General features: G+C 42.6%; 1 protein-coding gene across 10 annotated transcripts in view; it reads right to left on the bottom strand.

Moving 5' to 3' along the window:
* The window catches only part of EPHA5 (EPH receptor A5), a 198,007-nt gene that overhangs the window by 77,823 nt on the left and 93,765 nt on the right, over positions 1 to 26,419 (bottom strand). For 6 of the 10 annotated variants that reach the window (XM_061479089.1, XM_061479126.1, XM_061479096.1 and 3 more), the window contains exons 4-5: positions 12,827 to 12,982; positions 7,036 to 7,371 (exon numbers count right to left, since the gene is read on the bottom strand). The exons of 2 other annotated variants lie outside the window; for them this stretch is intronic. In XM_061479089.1, the coding sequence (XP_061335073.1) occupies positions 7,036 to 7,371; positions 12,827 to 12,982 (492 nt within the window). The remainder of the gene's footprint in view (positions 1 to 7,035; positions 7,372 to 12,826; positions 12,983 to 26,419) is intronic. 2 more of the 10 variants (XM_061479147.1, XM_061479155.1) reach the window with 1 other exon arrangement.

The raw sequence follows: 26,419 nt of genomic DNA, 5'->3' as shown, positions 1-26,419 counted from the left end.
CTCTTGTGAGACCCCAGTGGGAGAACTGTGTGCAGTTCTGGTGTCCTCAACATAAGAGGGACATGAAACTGCTGGAGCAAGTCCAGGGGAGGGTCACGAGGATGATCAGGGGACTGGAGCACATCCTGTATGAAGACAGGCTGAGGAAGTTGGAGCTGTTCAGCCTGGAGAAGAGAAGGCTGCGTGGAGACCTCATAGCAGCCTTCCAGTATCTGAAGGGGGCCTATAGGGATGCTGGGGAGGGACCCTTCATTAGGGACTGTAGTGACAGGACAAGGGGTTATGGGTTGAAACTTAAACAGGGGAAGTTCAGGCTGGATATAAGGAAGAAGTTCTTTACTGTGAGGGTGGTGAGGCACTGGAATGGGTTGCCAAAGGACATTGTGAATGCTCCATCCCTGGCGGTGTTCAAGGCCAGGTTGGACAGAGCCTTGGGTGACATGGTTTAGCGTGAGGTGTCCCTGCCCATGGCAGGGGGGGTTGGAACTAGGTGATCTTAAGGTCCTTTCCAACCCTAACTATTCTATGATTCTATGATTTATTTTTCGCAGCTCATGCAACTACCTCACAAGCAGCATGCTCTGAAGGAAACTTACTCCTTTAAAGATATTTGTCTTGCTGCCACTGAGAGATGGCAAAACCTGCACTCCACTGCACAACACAGAACAGATGTCATTGATTGAATTTCATAACAAGAATTTCAGTGCCTTTCTCTCTCCCGTTTTTAGGAGGAGGGCGTATGGGGATGACTATTGCTTACTATTTTTATTTTTATCTATAAATAAGACATTTTAATTTCATGTCAAAATTGAAAGGTCTGCCTGTAGATGGAGGAAAACATTTTTTATTTCAGCTTTTAATGTCCTCATATATCAACAACAGGGTTGTCTTCAAGAATAAAAATGACCTCTAACTAAAAGTCATATTGTAATTCGGGGGATTTTCTTTCATATTCTAAAATATTCTTTCAATATTCAAGCACATATTTCTAATACTCCAAGTATAACAAAAAGACTTATAACAAACTATGAAAAAGTAGCAATTACCAACTGGGGAGTTATAAATAAAACTGTAAAATATTCAGCTGATCCATAATTCATTTGGTAGCAGACACCCAGCCATCTGGGCTGGGGTGAACTCACGACCCTGGAATAAGACGGTGGATGAAGATTTTATATGCAGAATAAATGCACCCATCACATTCACACACACAAAAAAATCAAACAATAAACCTTTTGTGCAACACTGGCTTTCAAGTTTTACTTTGCCAGCCTATTTGGTTTTTAACTACGTGTGATTCCATCCTCTGATTACATGTGATCACCTTCAAAAAGAGCAAAATACTTCTTGAGGCTTATTACCAGCATATGCACAGGACAAATGAAATTAATCTCTCTTCCTGCCTGAACCCTCACGCATAGCTTGATACTCATTTTTGCATCTCCCTGGACATGAAGGGTGTTCACAACTAGCAGAAGGATTCTGCTGCAAGGTGCAGCCATGCTGCCACACACTGCAGTGTAGGGTGCACCCGAGTTTAAATGGAGACCATGGTCTTCAAGGAGTACTAGATTACCTCTGCTTATTAAAATACTCATGTACTCACCATCCTTGTCTGGATGATTATACTTCGCTTTTAAGAGCACATTATTCTAGGTTAGATGCTGCAATACCTGTGTTAATGCATTGGAAGCTAGTGCGGCATCTCTAAGTAACAGTGCTTTCCAAATAGGTAGGTAACTGCGAGCCTTAAACCCTCTATTTATGCCACTAATAGCTCCTCTCTGACCCACATGAATCTAAAGCACAGCTTAAACTATCAGACATACCAAATTCAAACAGGATTGCCTGCAGCTGCTAAAATTTTCTTGGAGTTCATAAAATGATGAAATTCATGGGAGAAAAAATCCATTAAGGGCTATAAAGCACAAAGACATTGATCCTAGAGGTTTGAAAGTGCTCTAAGCAAGCATCAGTGTCTGCCTCATGCTCATACCCTTTCTGTGGTATCCTGACCATTGCTGAGGAGATGATGCACCTCATGGATCAAGTTCTCTTACAATGGACATTTGCAGGGAAGCCCTGCTCATCACCCTGGCAGTGAAAAGAGTACCAAAACTAAGCATCTACTTAAGCTTTCACAGGCCCTAGGTCAGTAGTTCTGCTTGAAAAGTAAGAGCTGCAAAACCAGCCTTCATGAATCATGTGAGATGCATGAAACACACTGCATCTACTGGAGCATCCTCTTGGAAATTTTTTATTATGTCTAAAGAAAATAAGCAAACTCCCCCTCACCAAGCCAAACCAAACAAGCCTGTGAGGCTTGAAAGTTCCAAGAACCAGCCCCTGAACCTTACAGGACTTGAACCTGATGGCAATCTCTGAAAACACGCTTCCCATCACAGCCATCTTCTTGTCTCATTTTCTGATGTTTTCTTCCCAGACTGAGCAGGGCTGCACTCTATTGGTTTCAAAAGCACACAGCTGCTGATATAAGATTACAATAAGCTCTATATTGCAGGTTTCCCTTTCTGAATTGCCTTTGGCTGCTTTTCAAAGACTGGTACATCCTGAGTGCTAAGGAAAACACCTTCTCCATTGTTCTCTCCCATTGCAGCATCCCAGAATGCAAAATCAGAGTGAAGATCACGGCTCTCAGCACACCTCCCTGTTCCAAGAGCTTTCCAGCTTCTCCAAGCATCCAATGAGTTGTTGGGATTTTGTTTTGTCAAGCAAGAACCTAGCCATGCTTCCCAGGCAGCAGCACAAGTTGCCAGGTCCTGTCCTGTAACCCATTTACTTGAACAGTGTTACTGCACCATAGGATGCAACTTGTATCTCTGGTTTGGCCTCAGGCACACACAGACTTCTTGAGGCATTAGACACCTTAACACCTCCTCTGTTAGCAAGCAGATCTTGATGTTTCTTCTTTTTCTCCCCCAAAAGGCTTAAAAATATCGTACAGGTCACAGGAGAGGATTGAACACTGCTGACTTTAAACAGAAAACAGGCAGGCAGCTTATCTGAAAACACACATAGATAAGGTCTTTAAACGTAAAGGACCCTGTGGCATTTGGGATGCCAGCAGGAGAACCGCCCCACTCTCACACCCCCTGCCTCCAGGCCAGCACCATGCCTGAAATCATACCCAGCATGGAGATGCTGGAAATGAAAAGCAAAGAAAACTGCTTGGCTGTTTAGACTTAAAGTGAGTATTCTTGGCAGGTTTTAAGCCTAGAAAGGTTTTATACATGGCATCTTCTCCATGTACTCCTACGATGATACAACCAGTGTGCAGGCAACCATGAATCACAACTGCTTTCTCTCTACAGACGCATTACAAGACACACATCTCTGACCAAGACGTCATGGTAGGTGCTTTCTATAAACAGGGCAGATAAGAAGAAAGGCCTCGAGGGAGATGCACATCTCTGTCTAGAGGACAGCATTACTTAATCATTCATCCTGGTGAAATTGCTGAGAAAAAAACATCACGTGGTTGTCACTTGAAAAGCAAACTTCAGTATTAGCTGCACGCGGAGACTGCTCTCTGGAAACCATCTAAGTAGGTGGCAGTTCCAAAAGTATGGAAACTTGAGCAAAACCATGAAAACAAAAAGGATGAATAACTTAATACTATCATTACAGCCTATGAATTATTCACTGGGCTCCAGCCTATGTGCACAAGGCACATTTTTTAATGCACTGTGAGAGTGCATTACAGATGGCTCCCTGCCATCTGTGCTGGGAAGTCCCTTGGGCATGTATTTTGCAGCAATCCCACAAGAGAGAGCCATACTTTGGCCAACCCATGGACTTACAAAGGGAATAAGGTCCTCTGCCTGCAACAGCTCTAGGGTAGTCACAATGGAGGCCACTGCACTTTCTACCTCCCCTTGCTTGTGGCATTGCTCACCCTTTCTAGATATATGTTCTCTCTTGGAAAACGTCTGCAAAATCCCACAGAAACAACAGAGGCTTAGGGATTGCAAGAGGGTGACAGAGGACCTACTCCTGTACTTGGAGCCTAAGGCCACTGCGTCCCACATGGACAGTTGCATCTCAAGTATCACCAGGTCCCAAGGGACTGATGGAGCAGAAGCATGCTGGAGTCACCAGCTGATCTGCCTCCTCTTGTGCACAAAACGTTACTGCTTCCTTGATGTTTTTCCAAATCTAATTTCAAAAGTTCAGTGGAAAATCAATTCCGTGTAAAAATGCTAGACTTACTGCCAGTGCAAATTCTTTTTCTCATTAAAGTTGGTGAAAGGGGTACAAACTGTTTTGAAGAAAAAAACATTATTTTCAGGAAGCAATCCCTTCAAAAGCCCAACCCAGAGATAGTTTCTGCTGCCAAAAGCTCTCATGCACAGAAAAGGTCATGCACCCAGCACCCCATTGCCTCTGCATTCTCTGCAGCCCTGAAATTCACATGGTCTTTTTGGGACAGACAAAAGCCAAACCAAAAAAACAAAACCTGGCATTTCTCTGCAGTGCTGGGTTAGTGAAGAGCTGCCAACAGGACTCCAGCAGCCAGACCTATCCCGCAGCATGCAATTTTTTTCATTTTCTGCAGCCAGCATTTCTTGCAGCAGGATTTCTCCTACTGCTGCAGTTGTCCTTGTGTCTACACTTCTAGTGACTCAGCTTTGTTACACCAGCCTTCATGAAAATATAATCATACCACCAGAAAACCTGTGCGAGGGAAAGGATGAGGCCCCAGAGCTGTACATCTTGGTGGTAATTTCAAGTGGAAGACGAGTGGGATGAGACTTCCTGAAGCCCCATGTGCCCTGCCTGCACTTATTTGAGAGAGGACAGCTGAAGGTGAGGCTCATTCAGGGATATCCAACATCTTTGGCCATGGCCAGGCATGGATCACTCCACCTGCACACTTCCATTACTTGCCTCAAAGGATACTTTTGGAGGCAGCTTAAGAAAACAGATATTCATTTTCCATCTGATTTGCAAAATCTCCCCCTCTATGGCTGCTTTGTTTCTGGCTTGAACAAACTGATTATCATCCCAAGGAGTACTGAAAGAGCACGTTACTGGGAAGGATATTTGATGCTGCAGGTTCAGCAGAAAGGCCTGGTTCTCCTCCTGAACGATATCAATCAGATAGATAGACAACAAAATACAGTCACCACTCCTGTTGAATCAAACACGAGACCATAGAGATGCAATTTCAACATCACACAGTGAATTAAGCACTCATGGCTGGATCCATTAGTATATCTCCTGACTGCAGCTCCACCACGATAAACAGCGAGACTGAACCAGAAACTACACTTACCCACTTGTCCTTAGCATAAGACACATTCATCACAGGTCTACCATTTCCTGTAACAGACCTTTCAATACAAGGTTGAAGGATATACCTGCACAGGGAGGTTATTCTTGGCTTGATGAACAGGAAGACAGCTACATGGATAAATCCTACTGAACCTATGGTGAGTTTGGGATGTAAGTCATGAATTGGGACCATTTCCTCACAGTCTGCATGGATCAGCAATGTATCATCTCCCCCCATGCACCTACACTTACTGAGATTTATGTGGATTTAACTCCATGTATCAGGGAAAATCCATTGCCAGCAATGAAATACTAATGCAAGCCCACTAACAGGAAAATACACCTTTTCCAACAACAGTTATTGGCAGCAGCCTTCACAATGGGAAAAGAGTAAACAGCATCATGACCATGACACCCACTGATCTGCATTAAACAGGTGCCCTCAACAGGTGTCATACTGCCATCCACTGATGCTCCTCCAGGAGATTTCCAGACACATCCATCAGGATGCCTTTATTTCCTCTCCACTCTAATTACCAGCACAGGTATCTGATGAAGTGTGATGCAATCACACTCTTGAGCTGCTGGCTGCCAAGCCTGCACATGTTCACTTGGGTAGCAGAAATGAAATGCAGCCTTGCTTTCAGATAGCAGTTTTTCTGCTCTGCAGTGAGGATCTGTCAATCTCCATCTACCTGTTATAATGCATAGTGCACCAGACTTTCTGGCTAAGCCCTGTCTGTCAGGAGAAGACAAGGGGTTCACTTCAGTGATCTGGCAGCACGGTCCTCACAGCCCCAAACACCATTTGTTCACATTCCTGGAAGGACTCCACAGTGGACGAGTGTCACTGGGGAGCCCTGAATTAAAAAGGCAGGAAGCAAGCCAGGTAAGCAAAGGTTAAGACCCTAAAACAGAGAGCATGATGGACAAGAGAAGAACAGGCAGGTCTCCAGGGCTTACAGAAGCTATGTGATATGCCTAGTGTGTTGTTGTGTATGGAGGGACATGGAATCATGTTCTTGCCTCCCATCACAACTCCAAATGACAAGGCACAACGGCAGCTCCCTGTCTGTGTCCAAGGCAAAAGCTCTTTTCAAGTGCTGGGCAAAGGAAGGACAGACAGACTAAACTCTGGACAAAGGAACAAACCAGTCTACATCTCTGCTGGTACAGGGCAAAACCAAGAAGTACACAGTACACAATGACATGTCAGCCCTACCTTGTTGGAGAAGCTGTGACAGTGTATCATATCTTACCAGCCTGAGTCCAGTCACTTTAGCATCACAGTGCAGAAGAGGGATTAAATTCCCTAAAGTCACTCAAAGCATTTTTCTTCAGGTAGCTGTTTGCAAAGGTAGGACATTTTAACGACTGGAATTTGGAATTAAAATGAACTCTTAGAAATTTCCCTTTCTCAACAGGAAAGGCAACCGTTTTCTTTCTGGTTTAGCAGGTGGATCCAGCAAAACGCAAAGAAGCGGAGGGATCTCCAAGTAGCTTAGTGTAAAAGGAAAGAACCAAATATCCTAAAAGCGTGTCCTGCTGGGAGGAAACATGCTGAAGACTGCAGTAATTGTAACCTATGAGAGACAACCACCCGCACACATATATTTGCAGATGCCACAGTCCAGCCCTTCATGTTGGGGACTTCCACCCGTTTCAAAGGGAGGTCTGCACAGGGTCTGACTGGCTCAAGCTCCCACCCCAGACATTTCCCCATGTTGAAGATTCACTTACCTGCCTGGTTTGTGGTTACATTTACAGACACAAACTGCCGGGCTCCAGGGTTCTGGTCGGATACTCCATTCACTGCCTCAATTTCAAAGGTATAGTTTGTATGGGCAAGCAGATCCACCATCATGACAGAGGTGTTTTTCAGGCCGGTTTGCTGGGGGAGGTACCTGACATGACTGCCACACGCCTCACACAGACCTGAGTGTGAGTTGCACTTCTTGCATGCAATATAATAAGACACATCTTTCCTTCCACCAGTATCAGCAGGGGGAATCCATTCCAGAAAGACACTAGTCTCGTTAACATTTGAGATGGCACTCCGAGGAGCAGAGGGGGGTCCTGGTTTGTAAAGTGAGAAAAACACATGGTAAAAACAGTATTATCAGTCATCCTGCTCTCTACTACTCACTAGGCTGAAGAGAGATGCCCTGTTGCTCATGCGCCAGAAAGTACACTTTGCAGAAGCACCTGAAGAAGTGGGAAATGGGGATTTGAGTATTCCCACCTCTCCTCAAGGGGTCTGTGCTGGGATGCAGCCACCTGCATAGGAGGACAAGGCATGGGGCTGTCTCAATCTCAACAGGAAGAGAACTCCATCCCGGAACATTGCCTCTCATGCTCTCCTTACCCTTCCTGAGAAGAGAGCTGCAAATCTTTGCTCTGCGCAAGTCACTGGCTTTGCCAGCAGCAAGATTCCCCCTCTGCACCCCACTGGCCCTATATTACTCGCCCTAGGTCCTAAAAAAGGACATACGCTGTGGCATTCACACTCCTTCAGTACTCATCTCAGACACCAAATCTCTCCTCTGTGTGCACCCGCCTCTCCCCATCAGATATTTGGCAACAGTGAAACCTAAGCTTGGGCATCCAAATCACACCTAAATGAGATGCTCAGTGTAGCCCAAAGCAGATGGTGATCTACACGGGTCACTGGAAACATGGCCATATCCAGCTACTCAATGGCAGCCTTCTTGATCCCTGCCAAGCTCTAGCACAGTTGGTTAGCCACACTGTGCTTGCTTATTTTGCCAAGCCTCCCCGCTCAGGATGCCAGCATGGTGCTGGCAAGGCTATCAAAGGAGAAACAGCTGCTGCAGAGGTACCAGAGCTCCTGCAAAAGATGAGCTGTTTTCCTTCATCCTGCTGGGAAAGACCACAGCTGGGCAAGCAAAGCCCACCTGGAGACACCTTCAAGACTACTTACTTGCAGAGGTGCTGCAAGTGTTTTTAACAGGCTTGTGTTGGAGATGAAGGGCAAGCTGCATATACACCCTTGAAGACAATGTGAAAGGACAAGCAGGAATCTCACGCAAGAGATTCATGTGTTATATACTCAGGGAATGCTAATGAATGAGGAAGAAAGAGGAAATTTATCAAAGCAAGCCAGGAAGGATTTTAGTCACAGTACCACCAGAAGCTATGAAGCAAAGACTGGGATTTTTTCCAAGGGAGGTTGATGAGGGAAGGCAACACACTTCCCTTCAGTTTGAATCAAGCTGTCAAAACTCATGAGCAGCTCATTGAAAAGAGCCCGACAAGTAACTTCATCACCTAGAAATCCATATGAATTCAAGTCTGTCTTAGGTTGTCACCTTCTTGTTTTGTTGTAATAATTAAACTCAATATCATATTTTAAAGAGGCAGTGTTGCAAAACTGAAACTACCTTATAAACCAGAAGCACTTTCCTCTATTTCCCTTTCCTATTCCCCTATTTAAGTCTATAAAATTGGTAACACTGATAAAACACTGCCATGATTTCGACTCAAGCTGTTATGACTCAGTGAGAAACTTACAGAGGAAATAAATAATACTGATTTTTTTTTTCTCCTTGGGGGGAGGGAGGAAAGCAGTTGAATACAAGAGCTAAGTTAGTTTAGGAAATAACACATCTGCCTCGTTTGTCCTGTGATCACTTTAGATCACGGGAAGCAAGCCACTCGCAATCTGAGCCACAGGGACCTACTGCTACTTAGCTAATGACACCAAGGTACAGCCCAAGTCAGGACTATTTTCTGCACTGTCATACTCATACTGATACAATGGAAAGTATGAAATTCATCCCTGGAGCTGTGTGGAGTTACATATACTGCACTCAGAGGTTTTCTATATGTTTCTACTGTTTAGATTGGCCTATTTTTTCTTCCAGTGGATGAATGCCCTTTTACTGCTACCAGTACCCTAAGAAGAAAATAAAGAAATCAGGCACAAGAAACACTTACTGGACAATGTGTCTGTAATTAGGATAAGTTACTACTTTTGTAAATTCACCAGAGAATTTTACTTTGTTTGTACAGAAGAGTCAGCTGCTGTTCTTGAAGGCTTAAAAACATCAACTTCAGTGGAAGCACTTTGAAGCTAGCGGGACTTCATAACCTATAAAATTAGAATTCTCACAGGGGCTCAGATAAAGGTCTTTAGTAGTCTACAGATATCTTACAAGACCTACTTGACGAATCCTGAAGCCACAATGGGTAAAATTCTGATAAATCACAGCTGGGATAACAAACCAATGTTTTATCTTTGGAAGAGGGGGCCCTAGGTCTGCTAGAAAGGTCTGTTTTAATTTCCAACCTCCTTTTATCAAGGACAAAGATACTAGTTTACAGATACATATATATCTGTGTGTGTGTATATATATTCATATATATGTATATATAATGTATATATCTATATTATGTATATATGTGTATATATATGTATATATGTATATATATGTATATATATGTATATATATGTATATATGTATATATGTATATATGTATTTGTTCGCTATTTTATAATCTAAACATCCCTTCTGCACCACCGTTTACTGACTAGACTAGAGGCAAACACTTTCTGAAGACAAACATTAGTATTTTTCCTTGATGGACATCAAACCTGTTATTTGCTGATGTATATATTTAAAAAAAATAACCTGAGAATTTACCCTCCAGATATAAAGATGTATATGCATGCACTCAAAATAAAGTTAACTGTAAACTTCTTGTGAGTAGTACATTACGCTAAATACTATAAAATCTTCAGTTTGTCCTATGTTTCATAGTACTAAACATATTTCCCCAATATGCTCTGAACAGCCATAGGGTTTCTTCTCTGAGATGGGAGGCAGGGGGAAACCAAAGGGTGTAACTATGTATTAATTTCAAAAAGATGATGTTCAAGGAACTGAAGCTAGGATTACTTAGCTATAATCAAGGTCAATATATAATATAAGGTCAATAAATATTTCAGACTGCATTAGAGCAGTATTAATTTCAAAATCACCAAACATTACTTATAAAACATGCATATGGAACCGGAAAAATTAAATTAAATCTATTTTTTTTTTCCCTTCAGTGTACTTAACTGAGCAGTTAACAGTGGTGTAGCAGTTAGTTTTCTTCGGTGATGCTGCTGGTGGTGGGGAGACTCATGCAGCTTGGGACTGAAAAGCATTTGCTTTAAATAAGGAAAATGTCATTTCATAGCTACAGCAACTGGCAAGGGGACTTTGCAGATATAGACCTGAATTGAAGATGGACACTGATAGATTCTCTAAAACTAACAAGATTTCAAGGTGAGGGAAACCTACAAATATTATCAAATTCTGTGGTAATAAATATTAAAAACATACCAAATCTTTGCAGTATTTTCCTAACAGTCACGACTGAAGTCTGTCTCGCTGTATTTCAGTTCACAATGAGATGTTCCTTTTCAGATCTATTTGAACTAGCTTTAAACGTTAGTGTCACTACCTTCTCTTCACTGTCTCTGACAAAATTTACTACCTACTTTTTTATTAAAAAAAAAAAAAAGAAGAAGAAAAATAAAAAGCCCAAACAAACACAAAGAGAAAATCCCATAGTATGTGCAGAATCAGAAATTACAGCCTTTACCTACAGGATTCAAATTGCACCAAAAACCTGGGGGCGACAGGCACTCCAGTTGTACTACTTTTTAGTATGAGCTGGTCACCAAGCTTGCTTGTGCCTCTGAAAATCCTGCCCTACACTCAGGTCATAGGCACGCATAAAGCTCTTCCTTGGGGACTCCAACTCCTTCCCTGTGTTGCTTCGCCAGCAGAACAGGCTGGATGCATACCCCTCCATCCTGAGAAGGGACAGAGAGCAGTATCATCGATGATGGACAGGAGGTACTGCTGACACTGGCAGCCTGGCATACCTGTGTCAGTCCCTAGCTTTGGTTCTGCCTGCATAGAAAAGCCAATGTGTTTCCAGAGCTTAGAGTATTCCACTCCCTTCCCATCTCCCAGTACCATGCTGGACCTAATCGTCTCTCATTTATCTAAGTCAGGCCAAGGGGCAAAATGGACATCAAGAAACCCTGGTAACAAAGTTTTTCATGCTGTAACCCACCCTAGCTACTGCTCCGAAAGACACCAGCATGCCTATTAAATAAACTGAGAAGTGCTTGCATGATTCATCCCCCTAGACCACTTTGATCTGACAGCACCAGCTGCCTAAGGCCGTCTTCTCCTTCCCTGTAGCACACCTTCCAACAGGCACATGCTTTATGCTCCTTTGGCTGGTGAAGAGCAAACACAGAGTTCAAGGGCCCCGATTCTATTCTGAGTGCCTCCTTCAGGCAAGCAGAGACCTGCCGAGGGCAATTTCCTTTGCGTCTCTCCAACAGGAACAGACTTTCTTTCTGTTTTTGAAGTGCAAGCTTGGGAAGATAGGAAGGACATCTGTATTCACTGGGATGAAGGCACAATAAACCATGCTTTTGATGAAGGCACAAAAACCCATGCCCACATGATGCAAGGAAACAGTATGGAAGGCACCTCTGCACTATGTCCCAGCGGCTCCAAGCATGCATGGACTCGTACACCTACTTTTTCCTCCAATGTTTAAGTTTGTTGGAAGCTCTATCTCTTCCTGCTCCAGTAGCTCAGCTTCTCTTTGGTCCCTTTTAACCTCTTTTGCCCCACAAAAAATTTAATTTGGAGCATGAGAGACCCAGAAAAAAAATGTGGTCTGTGCTACACTCAGTGGGACTAGCTGGAATGTGGCAAAATGTGGCCCTCAGAATACTAAACATAAATTGAACAAGAAACTTTCGAAGTACAGCTGACAGGACAGCTTACAGATGGCAGGAAAAGGGCAAAATTAGTGATTCCAAAGACTCCACCTTGGACTTCCAATACCCCAATTTGCTTGTTATCTACCCTCCCCTTACACCAAAGGGAAAAGCTCTACATTTCTGCTACAGGTTTGGAGAAGCAGTTTCCATCACAGTTTTGAGGCTACCCTGAAGAACGACCTTCTCCAGATGGACCGGAAAGTTAGGGGTCTCTCCCTGATTGCTTGTTGAAAATGAGCTAAGAGAAGATACTGAGCAGGAACATGTAGGCTCTATCCATGCCTAGCACTGACAAGTGCTACCCATCATTTCCTAGATGTGTGTGCCCCACACCGGTACCCATGCACACACCGATGCGGGTATCTGAATGCCATGCTGCTGGCTGAGTCTGCCCATAAGTGGCTGGTGAGAGATGGAGCATTTGCTCATTACAGAGTCACAGATCACAGAGTCATTAGTGTTGGAAGGGACCTCTGGAGACAAAAAACACTTCCTGGGTTTAATGCCAGCTTTTGAAGCAAAAGGCTTTGAAAGTTTATTCTTGTGTAACCAGAGGTCTGGTGGACAAAACCAGACATTAAAAGTGTGTCAAGGCTAGTTCAGACTCCAGCCCAGAGCCTGTAAAAGCACATTAATTAGGATCATTATGTCCGGGCATAGTACAGGAACAGCTTGAAAGGATTAAAAATAACCCTATAAGCACATGCTTACTTGTACAGGCCATTGTAGGTGGGTCTGATTCCTTCCTAAAATAGTGTTCTTCACACAGGCAAGATGTGGATGCTTCATCAAGCGTGTAGCTGTGAGGGGGACATTTGCTGCAGGATGGACTGTGGGGTGAAGCTTTGAAGAACCCAGGTCTGCATACTGTGAAAAGAAGAACCACAGGCTAAGCTCTCCCATCATAAAATTAGTCTCTTCACATTTCCTTAAAAAAAATAAAACAAAACAAACAACCAAAAAAACCCCAACCCCAATAAAAATGTATGTTCAGCTAGAAAACAGAAAAACACTTGCAAGCTATTTGGTTTGCATATTTTAAAACAGTCTTGGACATTAGCAGTCAGTGAATACTTAAATATCTGCATGAAAAGAGAATGTGAAGCTGTTGATTGTTCTTTTTCCCCTAGCATCTGCCTTTGCTAAGCATTTCTTTTCCTTGTTGAATGCATTAGAGGCAACATCATTTGGGCTCTGCTTTAGAAAACATTACTGTGCTTGGGGATTTTTTCATTCAGTCTTAGAAAAACGGGTAAAATACATCTCATGTTTTTTGTTTAAGATGTTCTACATCCAGAAATCAATGTCTCAGCAAACAAATAGCAACACGGTGGTGGAAGGACCTCAAGATTGACAGCTTTAAGACACTGTGATAAGGTTACTTCCCTAGGGTCTTTTCCTCTGCAAACCTATGATGAATTTTAAAGTGCTCCATACAAGACAGACTGCTCTGGGTATAGCCTGAACCAGGCATGCTTGCCATACAAGATATTCCTCCCAGCTCCAATATATATGCATGACAAGGCACAAAGACTTGATACAAGAGCTGTTTTTTGTTCTCACAAACATATGGATTACTGTAACTTAGGAACATTTCTTGTTTTCTTTTTTTTTTTAATAATTTGAAGTGAATACAGTAATATCTTGTTCCCAGCCTCCTGAAAAATGCACTCCTTCACCTAAGCACAGCACTCTGCACTTCACCTGTGTGCGTGCAGTCAGCCAGAAGCAGTGACAACCATAGGTTTGCATGTATCCACCCTGGCATTAGCACAAAAGCAGCTGGCCCTGTAATCACACTGTTATATGCAGAATTACAAACCCACTGTTAGCAAAAGGAGGAAAACTTGATTTTGTGTTTGTCTCAAAAAGCAGAGACATGGAGATAAGTTAAAGCAGCTCCGGAACGCTGCTACTTTTTCCGTCAGAGATGCTTTAAAATGATTTTGCCCAGTGTGATACCAATGATGCCCAGGTCTGCTGTCAGACTTACAGAAGTTACCTGGAAATCCCATCTGCATTCAAACTTCCCCAGTTGTAATCAGTTTGCAAAGAAAATGAGCTCACAAAAAAAGCATTAATATTATCCCATCAGGAATGTCCCAGACAAACACAGAATGAAGATCAAGTGCTAAAATTCAGCCAGTAATGACAGAATTCATCTTCATGGTAGATAAAGTACAGTTCATTGCTAGAGATCCCTTTTCCTCTGATGGACCAACTAAGACAACTGCTTTTAAAACTGGATATGCTTCCTGCAGTACCAGAGAACGGTCTCGACATCTTCACTTTTATGCCACTAGCTTCACCGAAGGTGAGAGACTTGCACATCACCTTCTAACTCCTGGAAATAACCAGTAAGTCTGTTGATCAAGAACACTCACGAATCAAAGGGGTGTGATCCAAGAACGTCCAGCAGACTTCCCCCCGACTTCAACTCCACAGACATGCTCAGAACATGAAGCTCTCCCATTGAATACCATGCAACCCTGAAGCAGTTCACAAGCCCACCACAGGCTGCCAGATCTCCATCATGCATATGCAGCCTCTCCATCTCTCTATGGGACACTCATTTCCAGCACCCCTGCTGACCTCCCCAAACCGGGCACCCTCCCATACCTTCCCCAAACTCCCTTTTCTTCCCACAAGACAGGCAAAGAAACTAGTAGAACTGGAAGGATTTACAGGCTTAAAAAGCCCTGTAATTTTCAAAACTGCGGATCATCCAACTAGTGCTCTACACCTAGGCTGTGAGCTCTGCAGGATGCAGTCATCTGCTTTGTGTCTGTACACCAGGATCGGTGAACAGACCTAGGGCTGAATTTATTCTTGATGGTTGTTAGCAGACTTTCCACGAGCTTGCCCTCATGCTTTATGGCGCATTCCTCAGTTTCTAGCACAGAGTTGAGTTCTTTTATTTACTGCACAACCACCTTCAAATGCTGCCCTTCCTACAGCAAGGACTTGTTATACAATCGCTGGGGAATCTTCTGGGAGAGGAGACCACCAAATGGCTCCTCTATACCCTATAATTTGTATTTCAAAGCCAAATCAAACTCACTTGCACCTGCAGACAATAGGGATGGGGAAATGAAAGCACAAAAATGTGCAACGTTAATGAGGGCAGCCCACGTCTAGCATGTACTTGATGTAATTAGCCTTCAAAAAATGACTTGAATTTGCCTCATTATGTCCCATCAAGACAGACAGAAAATCATTACAGCACAAGAGTTTAGCATGTTTCTATTTTGTGCAAAGCAGCAAATGAAGAATAAGTCAGTTTTCCTTGACAGACTTTCAACAAGGTGCAGCTTGTTAATGATGGTATGATACGTAGCTCAGCTCAAAGGGAGTGTTTGGTTTTTATGAATAAGTATGGAGTCAACAGATGTACAACACTAATAACACATGTTTTAATAAGGCATGTGAAATAAAACTGAACTGGACCAATTTCCGTATAATCCATAGATTCCCATGCATCAGGCAAGTCCCTTCTCTATCCAAAAGATATTAGAAAGAACAATCAAGAACATTAAATAACACTGAAGCCAGAAGAGTAGTGTGCTATCACATCTAAGCGGAATACTCTTGTGTTGGATAGAAAGGAAGAATTCAGGGGGAGGAGATGGGATATGCTAAAAAAGGAAGGACAGGAAATAAAAATAAATGCAACAATTAGCATAGCAAGTGGTGGCATGCCAAGTCCATGCTCCTGCATCAGAAGCTGTGGGGAGGACAGAACAGGATTTGCAGGGTGCCCACCACATAGCCTTCCAGCCTCTCATGGCTAGCAGGTTGGGGACCACTCCTGATGGGAAACACACTTGTGCTACCATGCTCAGGAGCAGGAGCAGAAGCAGCTGTAACTGCAAAGGGGTTTCAGACATAATTAGTATCTATTAAAACACTTCTCTCTGTATACTTTCCTATGTTTGCTTTGTACCTGACACAAGGGAGAGGATAGATGGATGAGATGGTTCAAGCAACAATCTTTTAATAAACAGGAATGCTGTGATGGATACTGTTAGATGAAAGCTGAGCCAGGAACATCTTATGCCTCCACACTGCACAGCAGGTATCACGGTAGCCAGATGGGCACAGACTTGTCTGAGCTCAACAGCCAAAAGCAGGGGCTGGTACCATATCATTTTTCTGCCACTGATGGTAATATCTCATGTATTTTGGAAACTGGATTCAGAGTAGAACAGGGCCACAAACAGCCTACCTTGCACATACCTTGGGTTTTGGTCTTTAGCTCACTATTCCTCTTCTGACAGTCAACCTTACAATCTCTTCATAAAGTATACATGACTTTTTTAAAATTACATGCATGTCTTGGGTTTCATTTCTAATTGAACCTTATTTTAGTCTTCTTATATTTTTATCTTAGTATTTCTAATTCAACAGCTCTTGAAAGGATGTGTAGAACTAGCACCGTACAGTCACACATGTAAGGGCACTATCTCTTTTCAAGGTGGGGAGAAAAGGAGGAGAAATAAGATGAGCCTAAGACTCCCCACAATCTGCTGCAAGACAGCTAAAAAAAAAATTAAGTTTTAAGCTGTTGATGAGATCTGCTTCTTTCTTCCTAATATTAAAACTGATAACTCCTTAACTGATTAACAGCCACTGATGTGTGAAAATAGACTTTAGATGAAATTGGTTGCTAGAAAAAAAAATAAAATAAGAGTATTTTTAGACATAGCAAATACGCATAAGCAACCTGCTGGTGTTAGGTACAAGTGATGTGTTTCTGTTAGTAGCACATCCATTATTAGCGATTAATTTCACTCTTTTTATTCTTAGTAGCAACCACAAAATGTTGCGGGCACAGAGCATTAACATCTGTGCAGTCTTCTGCTTGCCCACTTCCGGATGGGCCAGTGAGAGATGGCTGCAATTAACGATGGCAGTAAGAACCTCCTGGGACACCAATGGTGTGAACTGATCCCTTAAACTGGCAGTGATTGGATTAGAAACTGGCTTTGTGCTTTGCAGACAGAATCCCACAAGAGCTGTGCTGAGAGAAGCTGGCTCTTCAAATGTGGGTGGATGGAGGAGGGATCACCTGTACTCTTACAATGAAAACCACCCTCTTCAAACGGTATGCTGAGCTTTTATGAGCTGTATCAGTGCTAGAGACAGTGAGTACCAGTGGAGGGTGCGAGGTGGGGGTAAGCAGTCAGAGTAACAATCAAACAGCTGGGACTACTTGACAGATTATATTGTGCAAGCCTTAACATCAAATGATTCACTGCAACAATCACTGCAACAATCCCTGAGCTTCATTCAATGGGCAGGGCTTCTCCCCTCTCTGGCTACCCTGTGCCTTTTCTGCACAACAACCCCAGCCAATAAGTGCTGGAAGCAAGAACCACCTTCAAGTCTTTCCATATCCACAGGCACATACATGGCCATGCAGGTAAAGCAATCCAATTAATATTTAGTAGGAATTCCAGTTTTGTCCCTGGAGATAAAAAAGCTAAGAAACATGACCCTATATGTGTTGAAACTCTAGGAATCATGAAAAAGGTCCAACCTAATAGTCCCTTTGCACTCTCCTAATGCTGGGAGGATAAGCTCAGAGGACTTAAGTGCTTAAGATCAGCAAACTGACCTTTCATCTATCACAGAAAATAAAGCTCAAACAGGCATTACAATCTCTCTTGCAGAGCACCAAATTAGTCTCCACAGTAATCAGAAATTACAAGTATAATTCATAAGGCAGTGCCACTAATCCATAAATAAAGCTAATGGACAAAATCTTACAAAAAAATAATGAGGATAAGGATGCCTAATCTAGACAGAGCACAGGTTATCCAGCTGAAACAGGTTACCACCCCAAAACACAAAACCTCTTTGCTTTTTGTTTTAGTCCTTTAGTCTCATTTGCTTTCTCAGACTGCAAACTTCTGTCAGGGACACACAACTCAAATTACCACAGTTCTTAGAAGCAACTACAGCATAAAACTCTGCCCCATGCCAGACCCATAATCCACATCGAGCAGGCTCTTGGCAGAAATACAAGCAAGACGTGGTGCATGCATGTGTGCTCAGTAGAAAGGAAAGCAAGCAGCTCTGTATCTCATCAACTCTGCCTTCATTAGCACATCGCTCTGGCACAGGGAATATGGCTCAAGAGTTGAAAGATTTGAGCAAAACCAATCTACAAATAAACAACCCCCTGTTTTCATCTCTGGAGCTGCCATGCCTTGAAGCAAGAGGGGGCTGCTGCCTGTTAGATGCATCCAAAAACTAAAGAAGGGTTTAGGGAGGTACAGGTCTTTACAATGTGGAATCAATTATACTGCTGAGCAGCTCCAAGCTCCAGCTTGTGCTCCTGACAGACTTTTACTTTCAGGAAAAAAACAAACCAAAAACCACAGCAGACTGCATTCGTATCTTCCAACCAATATAAACAGATGATTGCCATGCTCTTCTAAAAAGTATTCCAAGAACTACAGCAACCCACTATTGAGCATCCTCCTGCAGAATTCACAAGCAGGCTCCCAAGAGCTAATCCTGCCTTCCCTAACAGCTCTCTTTGAACTGCAGGCCGACATCGAAATTGCTGCCAAAGTTATAAAGCCATAGACAAATGTGTAAAATGCCCTGGTGATATCTCCTTTAGGGCTGGTCTCTCTATCTGCAATGGTGCTATGTTGCTTCCCGCAGCACACCTTGGGAATTTGAAGGGAATTAAATAAAACCCCACTAATAAAACACTGTAATTCAAAGTTGCTGGTTTGCTTGAATCCACTGTACTTGCCATCATCCTTCGGCAACTTCAACACCCAGTGCTGTAGCCCAAGACCTCCTAAAGGTTCTTTTAAACGGGTTCCTGGAGCTTGCCAAGTGGGGATATGTGGGGCATCTGAGGGCTTTGCACCTTGAAGAAAGAGACTTGGACATAAGTCGATTCATGCATCTCAAGTGGGAAATATTCGTGTTTTTTTTTTTTTGTTTTAAGAAAACAGTGCCTTTTGATGCTGTTCTGTCCAACCTTACACTAACTCAGGCAGAATTACCTCCACTCCGCATTGAAATCAGCTCTAGCTCTGAATACCAAAACAACCTTGAAAACTTGAACAGAAATAAATTAGTACTTGCAGTTCCTCCCTTTGAAATACCACTTTTTGTACCATGTGACTCACTAAATTGTCACATGGCAATTTATGACATGACCATAGTTGTTAGAAAACTAAGAATTAACTGCCACTAATGACATTAATGTGTTTCTTCTAAATGGCATAAAACTTCATCACATGGCTTCATTCTGAAAAATTAATCAAATTCCCAAGTCAGCCACATTTGCAAGCCATAAAAATACTTGGAACACAATGCATTTGAAAATGCCTATGATTACATTAAGGTCTTAATGGCCTATATTTCTGCACATTCCTATGCTGCTCCAAAGAAGATTTTGAAGCAATCAATGAGGCAAAACCTGAATCAAGCCTAAACTCTCATCAGTGTGACAGAGAAGCAGGGAAAGAGATTTATCCTGGCATATATGCAAACCCATGCTACCATTTGGGTTTAATTTTGCAGAAGGAAAGCAAGCTATGGAAAATAAATGTTTTTAGGGGAAACAGAAGATTTCTCAAAAGCACTCAGCACCATGCAAGGGTACTCTCACCAGCTGTGTTGACAGTGGGGCTAGCTCAAAGTGGTTTGTTTTTTTTTCATTTGGTTTGTTTTTTTTTCCCCAAACTTGGCTTTCCAAAAAAAAATCCAAAAAACAACAACAACAACAAAAAAAAACCCAAACGGTGAGAAACTGGACCATTTCTAGAGAAAGCACTGCTTCAGATGAAGTGCCATTTCCTAGCAAACCCAAAATTTCTGGGGCCAGCAGCTGCATGTACAAGGGCTCCTTCAGCTCTCAGTCCAGGTGGCACCTGTGTTTCTCTTTGCTCTCTGGTTACAAGAGAGAGACCCAATTTGGTCTCACTGAGCCCCAGCTATCTGGCATACAGTAAGAAAAGGCAGTCCATATCCTGTTGCTCAGACTTTTTGTCTATTATAGCTATAAAATATCTCTGTAATTTTCTAAATCTCTATCTATAAAACCTATATATGCATCTTTACCTTGTTCTCCAAAGTATGGGGAAAAGATGAACTTAAATTATGCTCAAATTGCTGTTTTGTTTTTTTTTCTCGTAAATCAAGACAAACTGAAATAATTTTATTCTCATAAACAGAGGAAGCAATGATTTACAATGCTGCACCTAAGGGAAAAATACGATTTAAGATACAGAAGGCAGCAGGGACACATTTGTTTCTGCACGCTTGTAAACATAACTTTAGATGCCTGGCTCCACGTGTAATCCAAGAGACACAAGAGTCTGCTTTGGAAGCTTCTGTACGCATAGACACACACCCCAGTTTATCCTTTGTTGTGTGAATGGCAACTTAAACATTCAAGCTGCATTGCACTCTAAGTGAAGGGAGGATTGATGGACAAGCTGCAGAACTCCCTCAAGTTCAATAGAGGCATTGACTGAATAGCAAATAGCAATCATCATCCCTAATGGCAACAGGGTGATGGTATCAAACCTGAAAACAATGCAGACAAAACCCCGCTATATCTATCTGTGTGCAAGTATTACGGAGAGTAATGCAAAGACATGTTGGAAAAATCTCTTGAAAAACAGTGCTCTTCAAAGCTGCATGTTTGTTAGCACAATTCTACAATAAAAGGGCTTTAGTCTTCTGGTTCAGTCCGCCATAGGGATCTGGAGCCCAGCCAGCAAAGAAAGAAAGATTCTATAATTATGCTGTGGCTTGGACAATTGCAACCCATCGTGGTTAAGAAATATGACATTTGGGATGATTTATTGTCATGAGTTACGTCATGTGTGTTTACTTGACCAACATTTCAAGGTTTTAGCCTGAACTAATAGATTGCATACATGCAGGCAGTAAAGAGAAGTAAAACCGCTTAAAATATTTCCTTCTACTTGGTTCTGTCTTGTGAAACTTCATTTATGTGGACAACATTTCTAAGTGGTATAAAATCAGCCTTTCTTCTGCTGACTATTTTGGTCCAAAATAGGCAGCATCCCACCAACCTATGGTGATGCTGACACCTACGCAAAAGGATCCTTTCAAACCCTACCTCAATGTTTAAAGACTTGTTTGCTTCAAGCTTTACGATCATCTGCCTCAGGAGGTAAATGTGGTAGGACTGGCTGCAGACAATTTATTTTAAAATTGTTCCTCTGTAATTTATAGTTGAACATATGTCACACCAGACACATCTATTCAAATTCCATCACAGGGTGACAGAGATGGATCGTTCACAGTCCTTCTGACCAAAAAAAGATAGGAAGGATTTATCTAGAGTTGCCTGGACTAAGTGTGCTAAATGGGTTTATGCATGTAAAAGTGACTTCAGGGAAGTGGGGTTTATTTTGCAAATTTAAGATACAGGCGCTGCTAAGCAAAATTCTGCAGCAGGCTGGTGGCTTAGAAGGACACAGAAGGAAACGTGAGCATGCCTCTTGGAGAATACCTCCCTTCAGTCATGCTGTATTCCACAGAAGCTCATGGCTTTTTGCATTGGAGCACAACGGTTGGAGTTACAGATGCAGGTCTCACTGACCTAAATTCTCCCCCAGTATGCATATTCTGAAATACTTTGACTTTAGTTAGGAGGCAATCAAAGGGTGGGTACAACGAGGGTAAGACAAGTATTAATACCCTGAGAAATTTAATGAGGAATGCTGAGCAAGCTACACTACATGCACACAGAAGTGCAGAAACATCAAGTGGTTATCCCATCACATGCAGATACAAAAATTTCTCCCATTCCTATAGGAAAACTTGCTGCATATCAACAAACATGCGCAAACCCCAAATGAATCAATACAACTTGATACTTTAAACCTCCTGATTTTGGAGCCGATCACAATACTGTTTGAGTAGATGGCCTCATGGCTTTTGGATGCCAGAATTGGATCATCTTTGCCACAAACGAGCTAGAACTCCTGTGATTCCAGACCAGTCAGAAAAACACTAAAACCCCAAAGGAAAAGAGAAAACCAAACCCAAACAGTTCTATTTCAAGAAGATATTTTATCAGACTATAATCAGCACTTTTCTGAGACCAAGGCATCTTAGAGTTGGGAGGCAGATGTCCTGCTAGCATCCCTGCCCACTGTCTCTTCTCATGGGCTTTGTTCTTGCCCCCAAAATGGCTGTTTGACATACACAACTGATCCAGAAATTCAGAAGTGAAGCGAAAAGTAAAGCAAAGCAAACACTGCCTTCCCTCTTGCTACATGAAACCTCACCACAACCTCCTTCCCACCAAATCCGTTTTCCCATACTAGAGAGCACCAGCACAAAGCACACTCTGCAGCAGTGACGTTGGCCATTCTCACAGGTTTTTTATTTGAGGTTTTGAGCTGCCAAAGCTTGACTTATGGAGATTTAATTATTAAACTATTATATAGGGATGCTGTTGCTCACATGTAGCTTAGCTGGCTCTCCAGCTACATGAAAGAAGTAAGCATTGCCTCCACAAGCCTATTTACCCTGGAAACCCAGCACTAACTTTATTTGCAATTTACCACTGCATCTCTGCACCCTTGCATCTCATCAACTTGAACAGTCTTCCTAAGGCACTTTGGGGAAAAAACCCAACACTTGTGTTTTATAGAAACCATTAACATTGATTTGTTCAAGAGAAGACTGGAAAATAGGAGAGGAGAAAGGGGAAAGCTGGTGTGGACACAAGGGCATTGCACCCTGGGCTTGGTCTTGCAAGAGACCGCAACCTGTTCATCTTATGCCTCATACACAACCACCCCAAACAGTTTGCCATCCCACAGCTCTTCCACATCTTGTTTTCAAAGCCTTGTCAAGTATTGTGGCATCTATCCTGGGATACCCAGCTGGCAAAGGTGGAACAAGGGGATGCTGCTTGTCTTCTTGGCAGCCCTGAAAGGTGGAGACTGAAGGAGAAGCTGAAGAATCAGTTTTGTTATAAAAAAAAAAAGAAAGAGTGTTTTAGCCTTTTTGAGAAGAAAGCCTGAAAATGCAAACACCAACAGATCAACCAGTAGAAGGCAAATATAAGAAGCCCACTATTTATTCTTTTATTGGAAGTGGTATGCTTTGGACTGAAAGACCAAATGGGAGTTTCCTGCATCAAGTAGGGACTGGTAATATTTTCCTCCCTGCCACTTGTCCTCCCCAGTATCCTGCATCCATTCTACACAGATGTAATCCTGATTGTAGGTTTCTTTTCAGATGCACTAGAGAAGCTAGGAACTCCTGAGGCCCAAATACTATTCACAGTTGAATTCTTTTTAAGTTGTACAAGTCACAAAAACACACGGTTCGTTATTCCACACAGAAATTCTCTCATCATCCAGCCAAAATCGAAAATAAATAGTTGCAATTAAACGCAGCACTACATTATTTATGTAGATGCATTCAATTTTCAGAAAAACGCTATAAAATATTCCCCTTCAGTACAAGGGAAATTTATTACACTTTTATTGCATAGTTTCTTCTCCCTGCCTTTTATTTTTCCCTGTGTTACTTAACAGATCATTTTCTAGCCACTGTTTCTGCTGCTTCTGTCTTTAAAGAATGAGGGATTTAATCCAAATCCAAGTGTTTCTTGATTATTTGTGAACAAGGCTGCTGAATGATTGCTAGGCAGATAATTCCAGTATTTCCCTTGCAGTCGAGGATCTCTCCTCGTCTCTGCATTTTGCTCTTACAGCTGCTGTGTAAATGATATGCACCGAGGCTGTCCAAGGCTTCCGAGTGCATATTAATTCTGCCAGGAACTCCAGAGACTCTGAAGAATTGCTAATTCAACAACAGGCTGTGAAATTATATTTTCTTTGTTTATTATCCACACAGCTTCCCATTGTAGGTCTTTAGATGGGGGCATTGTTTGAACTGTTTTATTACAGCAGGGCTTGTTGTGATAGGATGAGGGGTGATGTCTTTAAACTGAAAGAGGGGAGATTCAGGCTGGATGTGAGGAAAAAATTCTTTACAATGAGGGTGGGTAAAACACTGGCACAGGTTGCTCAGGGAGGTGGTGGATGCCCCATCCTTGGAGACATTCAAGGCCAGGCTGGATGTGAGTCTGTACAACCTGATCTAGTTGAAGATGTCCCTGCTCATTGCAGGGGGGGTGGACTGGATGACCTTTGAAGGTCCCTTCCAACCCAAACTGTTCTATGATTAATTGCTCGCTATTTGAAAGCTACTTCACAGCCTCAACTGTCTTTCGATGTGAGGAAAAGGGGGCATTTCATCCTTCCAGGAAATAACTGAAAGCTTTCTCCCCAGCAGTCCCTATATTCGTAACCAAATACAAATATGTGAAACAAGTGCTAATAAAAATAGCTTAACTTGCTGCAGGTGCTCCTCTGTCAATTTTTAGGGGTGATATTGGCAAAATCTGACAGGGAAACACAGTGATATATTTCGCTTATGCTTTGACATTTTGATTCTGTTTGTTAGGGTGTATGTGCAGGGATCTGGCTTTTTCTCCAAGACCTCTATAGCTGTCAGTCTGTGCAAACAGGATTTGACAAGATGTCCATTTAGCAGGATGGGAGGGCAAAGGAAAGGTAAAAAAAAAAGAGCTGGAGAGACCAGGTATCAGGGTAAAGCTGCACTGCAGTGCAAAAATGGATGCTCTTCACATAAGAACCTGAAAAAAAGAGCAGCTTGATATGCATGCTCTAAGGCAGTTTGCATCCTTTAATCAATAGCTCCTTCAAGAAAGGTGGCCAAGAATAATACAAAGTGGAGGAGAAAGAAGACAAAAGGCCAGCACTGGAGAAGGCATTGGGATCACTGTACACTCATTCACAGGAAGATTTTTGGATGGTTGTCCTGGGTTCAGCAGTAGCAGTCATGTTTTTCCTTTGTGGTAGCTGGTGCAGTGCAGTGTTTTGACTTCCATCCTGGGAACAGTGCTGGTGATACCGATGTTTTCGGTTGTTCCTAAGTGATGTTTACCCTGACCAAGGACTTTGTGAGGCTCATGCTCTGCCAGGGAGGAGGGGAAGCCAGGAGGAAGCAGAGATGGGGCGCCTGACCCGGGCTAGCCAGGGAGGTATTTCATACCACAGCACGTCATGCCCGGGGTGGGGGGTAACTGGGAGTTACCCGGAAGGACACGGGCTTCTGGGTGGGACTCGTTTCTTGGCCGGTGGTATCGTATTCTCTTCCCTTGTTATTTTCTCTTAGCATTGTTGTTGTTGGTAGTAGCAGTGGTGATTTGTGTTGTACATTGGTTGCTGGACTGTTCTTGTCTCAACCCGTAGGAGTTGCACTCTTTCGATCCTCCTCCCCGTTCCTCTGGGAGCGGGGAAGGGGAGAGCCGGGGGGGGGTAGCTCGATTGTTGTCAGCCTGGCACCACTCACTGGGAGTGAGTGAACAAGTTGCCTGACTGGGTTTAAACCACGACAATGGTCTTACTTCTTTTTTAAAAGGAGAAATGAAAGGAAGAAAAAATAAACCTATCCTTTGCTCCTGAGAATTAAATTTAAGAAGAAATCTAAATAATAAGTTTTGCTTTCCAAGGCTGCCCTCTTCCAGCCTGAGAAAAGAAGCAGAAGGTAATGAAGCTGTCTTCCAGGAATAATATTGGAACATGCTCTGCTTTTGGTGCCCTGAATTTAGAAGCCCTCAGTTCACCTCTCCCTGCAAAGAACTTTGGACCAGAAGCACACAGATGTGTTAGAATCAAATACAGTAAGAATAAGCTCCAAAGATGAAAACAGAAAATGAATGTAGCATTTAAAAGAGACAGTAATCAGAGATGAGAGATTTAGTAAAATGATGAAAGGAGACCTTGGCTGAGCAGAGCCAGTTGTGCCCTCCTTCCCTTGCTGCTCCACCAAGATAGAAAGCATGTATTACTGAAGCTGTAAGTGCTTACAGTTATGGCCCCAAACCCAGCAATCTCCACTGATGTAGGTAAATTGCTGACCGCTCTATCACTGTTATTCATGATGCAAAAAATCCTTGTTTTTTCTCTGCAGCTTAATAAAACCTGTTGGGAATCAGTGCAAGGCTTTCATTCCTTATAGCTAGCCTTTAATGTTGAAGTCTAGATTTCCTGGAGGGGAACTGAATAGTTTAGAATAATTAGTGATTTACATATAGAGTTGTCAACAAAGATAAACGGTATTAAGTTACCAAGATGAAGGGTTCCACTTTCTCAGTTGCTAATTTTGATTTTATTTTATTTTAAAATTCTACATTTTAATTCCACTCACATTCTTCTATCACTAGTAAAGTGGCCTGAAATGGACAGC

This window comes from Pezoporus flaviventris, unplaced genomic scaffold, assembly GCF_033815535.1.
Source record: "Pezoporus flaviventris isolate CSIRO_AGI_PZ_B2104156 unplaced genomic scaffold, CSIRO_AGI_Pfla_v1 ptg000002l, whole genome shotgun sequence".
Lineage (NCBI taxonomy): Eukaryota > Metazoa > Chordata > Aves > Psittaciformes > Psittacidae > Pezoporus > Pezoporus flaviventris.
This window is presented reverse-complemented; position numbering and strand designations above follow the sequence as displayed.